The 4,927-nt window shown below is 62.9% G+C and overlaps 2 protein-coding genes across 2 annotated transcripts; one reads left to right on the forward strand and one right to left on the reverse strand.

The window, feature by feature from the left end:
• Window positions 1-558: 558 nt before the first annotated feature.
• On the forward strand, window positions 559-2,666 carry CDC42SE1 (CDC42 small effector 1). The gene is made up of 4 exons (XM_008638148.2): window positions 559-757; window positions 834-944; window positions 1,540-1,614; window positions 1,707-2,666. Exons 1-3 carry the CDS (start codon window positions 704-706, stop codon window positions 1,609-1,611), a joined length of 237 nt encoding a protein of 78 aa, XP_008636370.1. The 5' UTR covers window positions 559-703; the 3' UTR covers window positions 1,612-1,614; window positions 1,707-2,666.
• Window positions 2,667-3,042: 376 nt separating this feature from the next.
• Window positions 3,043-4,921, reverse strand: PRUNE1 (prune exopolyphosphatase). Its single transcript, XM_017740080.1, has 6 exons — window positions 4,873-4,921; window positions 4,507-4,691; window positions 4,270-4,428; window positions 4,081-4,175; window positions 3,844-4,002; window positions 3,043-3,725 (listed from the first exon to the last, which is right to left on the reverse strand). The coding sequence occupies exons 4-6, from the start codon at window positions 4,156-4,158 to the stop codon at window positions 3,405-3,407; spliced, it is 558 nt and encodes a 185-aa protein (XP_017595569.1). The 5' UTR covers window positions 4,159-4,175; window positions 4,270-4,428; window positions 4,507-4,691; window positions 4,873-4,921; the 3' UTR covers window positions 3,043-3,404.
• Between the last annotated feature and the right edge of the window lie 6 nt (window positions 4,922-4,927).

The raw sequence follows: 4,927 nt of genomic DNA on the forward strand, positions 1-4,927 counted from the left end.
CGGCAAGGGAGTCGTCTCTCCTTGGCATAAGGGGAAGCCCCCATTTTTGGGGGTGAACCCCCCTTTCCACACCCCCTTGCCTACCCCAGGCAGGACCGTGGGAGTTTGGGGTAAAATCCCAGCAGCTCCTGTTTATTTCTCCCCCGCCTGCTCTTCAAGCTGGAGCGGAAGAGCTCAACCTCCGGCCCCTTTTCGGAAAGGCTGGGATATTTATAGCTGCCTGGCTCAGGGAGTTGGGATTTGCCATGGCTGCCTCCATCCCCCCCCCATCCTGCCGCAGCATCCTTCAGCTGTGTCCTGCCCCGGGGCGGGGGACAAAGCTCGGGGCCCCATCCAGCCCTGGCCATGGGGACAGCTCTGGGGGGGTCTGTGTGTGATGCCCAGGGTCCCTGGTGCACCTCTGTGCGACCCCTGGGGATCTCTTTGCGGTGACAGGTGTCCCCTTGTGTGGTCTGTGTGTGACCCCAGGGGTCTGCTGGGGGGTCTCTGGCTTTTGTTGGTTGATGGAAAGTTGCTTTGGCATTAATTTGGGGAGGTGAGGCCTGAAAGCATCACCCTCCCTTCCCACTCACAGCCAGCTGCTCCTCTCCACAGCTGCGCCACCCCGACCAGGTGCCCCCAGGTGTGCCCATGGAGTGACCCTGCGCGGGGGTCCCGGCAGCTGTGCCAGCACGGGGGGACGCTGGCTGCCACCACCGCGAGCATGAGCGACTTCTGGCACAAGCTGGGCTGCTGCGTCGTGGAGAAGCCCCAGCCCGTGAGTACCTCCAGTGCAGCCATTTCGGGGAAGGGCGTGGGGTCAGCGGGGACTGACGGCCTTCATCACCTTGCAGAAGAAGAGGAGGAGACGGATCGACCGCTCCATGATCGGGGAGCCCATGAACTTCGTCCACCTGACACACATCGGCTCCGGAGACATGGCCGCGGGAGAGGGGCTGCCCATGGTACCCCCACGCTGCTGTGGGCGGGGTGGGGGGCTGAGGCTCGGTGTTGGGGTGTTGGGTCCCTGGGTTGGGTGACAGGTGGTGTTTTTTGGGGTGGTAGGTGTTGGTTTTGGGGTGGTGGAATCCCACAGTTGGATGATGGGTGTTGCTTTAGAGGTGTTGTTTTGGGGTGCTGGCTCTCAGGGATGGCTGATGGGTGTTGGTTTTGAGGAGCTGGGTCTCCCAGTTGGGGGCCCGGTGTTGTTTTGGGGTGCTGGCTCTCAGGGATGGCTGATGGGTGTTGGTTTTGAGGAGCTGGGTCTCCCAGTTGGGGGCCCGGTGTTGTTTTGGGGTGCTGGCTCTCAGGGATGGCTGATGGGTGTTGGTTTTGAGGAGCTGGGTCTCCCAGTTGGGGGCCCGGTGTTGTTTTGGGGTGCTGGCTCTCAGGGATGGCTGATGGGTGTTGGTTTTGAGGAGCTGGGTCTCCCAGTTGGGGGCCCGGTGTTGTTTTGGGGTGCTGGCTCTCAGGGATGGCTGATGGGTGTTGGTTTTGAGGTGCTGGGTCTCCTGGCTGGGCAAGGGGGTGGCACAGGTGGGTGACAAGTCCTCTCTGCAGACCGGTGCTGTCCAGGAGATGAGGTCCAAGGGTGGCCGGGAGCGACAGTGGAGCAACTCCCGCGTGTTGTAGCGTGTGAGTACCAGGCCATGGCGCCCTGAGCACCCACCACCCCCTCAGAGCCACCACTTGGGCACTCCCATAACCCATCCTCTCGGATTTTGCAGCTTCCTGGCTTTTTCAGCCCAAACTTGAACTGCCTGATCCCCCCCCGCTGGAGGAGAAGCGACCTCGAGTGCTTTAACCCCGCGGTATTTATGCAGCACCACCCTCACCCAGCTCCCGGTGATTTTGGGTCGTCATCCCTCTGGAAAATCCCTCCTGCCCAGAGGCACTGGCCGGTGACATGGGGAGGGAGCAGGGACAACAGCCCCTACCTCCTGCCCCACCTGGAAAGGACACAGCCACCCCCCTGAAACGTGCCAGGAGCTGCCAGGCGCAGCCCACATGTGCCAAATCCTCTCACTTTTCCCTTTTTCCACTCCGGTGTCTCCCGTGGGCTGCATAGCGGTGCCTCAGGTTCTCTAGGGAATCACGGTCATGGTGCAGAGGCAGATTTGCTGCCTCCCAGAACATCACAGAGGAGCAAAACCGGGATTAAGCCCTGATATTCTGGTGCCAAACCAGAATTAAACCCAAGATGTTCTGGTGTCAAACCAGGATTCCATGTGAAACCGGGATTAAACCCCAATTCTTTGGAGCAAAACCGGGATTAAACCCCGATGCTTCGGTGCCAAACCAGGATCAAACCCCAACGCTTCGGTGTCTCAGCGTCACCGAGCCCACAGTGCCTCCAGCCGGCATTCCCACCGCCGCCAAACTCCCACCTCCCTCCTTTTTTTAGGACACGTTCTTATTTTTAAGCTCCAAAACCCACCTGAGCAGCCTCCGTCGCCTCAGGGGCAAGACCGTGGCGGGGTCCCCTCCACCCCGGAATTGTCCCCGGCCCCGGGGCCTGACCCGAGAAGGGCTCTGGAATTCAGGCGCGGGTGTACATAGTTTAATTAGCGCCAGGATTAAATATTAAATAGCACGTGCTGGGTGACAGAGCCTTTCCCCTGCGCTGGGCTCCGGTGGGAGCCGGGCTTTGCCAGTCCTGCGTCGTGCTGGGGGTCAGGGTTTTTTGGGAAAAAACATTCCAGCCTGGAAATAAATCCCTTGTGCTGGCCCAAGGGGTGGGTGCACAAAGCTGCCCCAGGCTCCTCGCTCCCTCCTCTGCTCCTGGAGCAGCCAAATCCACTGGGAGAAGCCAAGCCCGTTGATCTTCACAGCAGGCAGATGCCACTACTTGTATGGCACAACCAGTTTCCTCTGGCTGGGCTGGACTTGAGAGTGTGGCTGCACTGACACCCCCTCCTTGGACACCCCAAAATGTTCCTCTGACCCACTGTAGAGGGGATTGCACCCCATGGTTGGGGGGGAGGGGAGGGGAAGGTGAGGGCACCCCCAGTGCGAGAGGGGCAGCACCAGACCCATCCCAGAATAAAAGCCAAGAGCCAAAACTGGAAGAAATTGGAAATTTAATCCTTGGAAAACGGTGACAATCCTGGACGGCTGCATGTCCCAACCCACCCTTTGGGGCCCCCCACCGCCCCCCAAGGAAGGAAGATCGTCAAGAACTCGTTAACTCCCCCACCCCAGCACCTTCATAAGGGGGTGCAACTACCCGTGGCGTCCCCAAAAACCCACCCTGGGGACCGTTGGGGCAGAGGGAGCCCATTGTGGGGGACAAACCACGACGACAACCAGGAGCTGAGCTCTAACAAAGGCAGCTGCAACCCCCCCACACCCAGGCACCGCCCCGGGGCCCGCTCAGGGACCCCAACTTCTCATCCGGACCTCAAAAAGCCGCGGGGTGCCCGCTGTTATTTCGGGGAGCCGGGGGGCTGCCCCGCGGCGATGCGGCTGACCCGCTCCCGGACATCCTGGGGACACAGCGGGGGCACGGCCTGCGCCAGTGGACACTCCTCCACCAGGCTGTTCATGGGGGGGGGGGGGGGCACCGCCTCCTCCTCAGGACCCCCAGCAGCTCCCAGGCCCCCCAGTGCTGCCCGCAGGATGGGCAGCACCTTCTTCCGAGCGGCCACGGCGTTGCCTTGGGCGTAGGCGACCACGCAGGGCGAGGGGCTGGGCAGCGGCTGCAGGAGCAGGGATGGTGTCGTCGCCTCCTCCAGCGCCCGGCACAGCTGTGGGGGAGCGAGCGTGGGGCTGGGACCTCCCCAGCACCCCCAAAACTGGGAGGTTCTGGGGCAAACCACAGCTGGGAACTGCCCGGCGGTGCCTGACCCTGGCCCCCTGACTGACCGTGCTGCGGAGGGGCTCCTGCCGGCTGTAGACCGCGAGTTTCCGGGTGGGCTCGTGGCGTTCGTTAAAGGACACGGTCATGGCCACCAGCCCTGCGTAGCCACGGGCCTGGCAGAAAGCCTCCAGGTCCTGCAGCAAGCCAGGCCGGTGCAGGAACGTCTGGAGAGAGGGGAGGGGGTCTCAGCATCACCGTGATGTCCCCAGTGTGCCACTCCCTGCCTCACCCCCAAGCCTCACTTCCAGGTCCTCAAAGATGCCACTGATGGGGACGACCACGTCGTCACTGGAGAGGACTTTGAGGTCCTTCCGCAGCATCTGCTCCGTCGTCAGCCCTGGGAGGTGAGCAGGGGATGAGGCCCAGGCCACCTTCCTGTCCCCAAGGAGAAGGGGGGATACATCTGGGTGCCACGGCCCTGGCACACACACCTGTGATATCAAACTTGGCTGTGTACAGGGCTTGGAACACGGCATCACGGGCTGGCAGCTCCGGGAACCTCTCCTCAAGCAGGGACACGCAGGCCACGTCCCTGGGTGTCACCTTGCCCGCGGCCAGGCTCAGGTTGACGCAGTCCAGCAGGATGGTGCCTGCGGGGACGAGCGGGACCGTGTTGTCACCGTCCCCCTGGGCCGGGGCTCAGCCAGGACCCCCCCCCCCGTGCTCACCGTGTAGCAGCGCGGCCGTGGTTCTGTCCAGCACGCCCGGGGGGCCCTGCAGGATCCGCTCGGTCACCAGCGTGGCACAGGAGCCCACCGGCTCCACGGTCACCTGGCACGGGGGACCGCGGTCCCGCTCCAGCGGCCGGTGGTCCAGGACCTCCACCACGGCCTCTTCCAGGGCAGCGTCGGCACTGATGGGCAACAAGGGAAGGGTCACCCCTGGCAGAGCGTGGGAAATCCCTGTATTCCTTTCCTACCCTAAAAACACCCCAGAAACGCATCAGTTTGACCCACCCTGGGCGGCAAAATCAACCGAGGCTCTGGGTGGGTGGCCCTGGCCATCCCCCACCGTGCCACCCTCCCCCGGCTCACCCGGGCAGGACGTGGTGATCGACCAGCGTCAGGGAGAGCAGCCCAGCGTGGTGCA

Source organism: Corvus brachyrhynchos, unplaced genomic scaffold (assembly GCF_000691975.1).
Source record: "Corvus brachyrhynchos isolate BGI_N302 unplaced genomic scaffold, ASM69197v1 scaffold787, whole genome shotgun sequence".
Taxonomy (NCBI): domain Eukaryota; kingdom Metazoa; phylum Chordata; class Aves; order Passeriformes; family Corvidae; genus Corvus; species Corvus brachyrhynchos.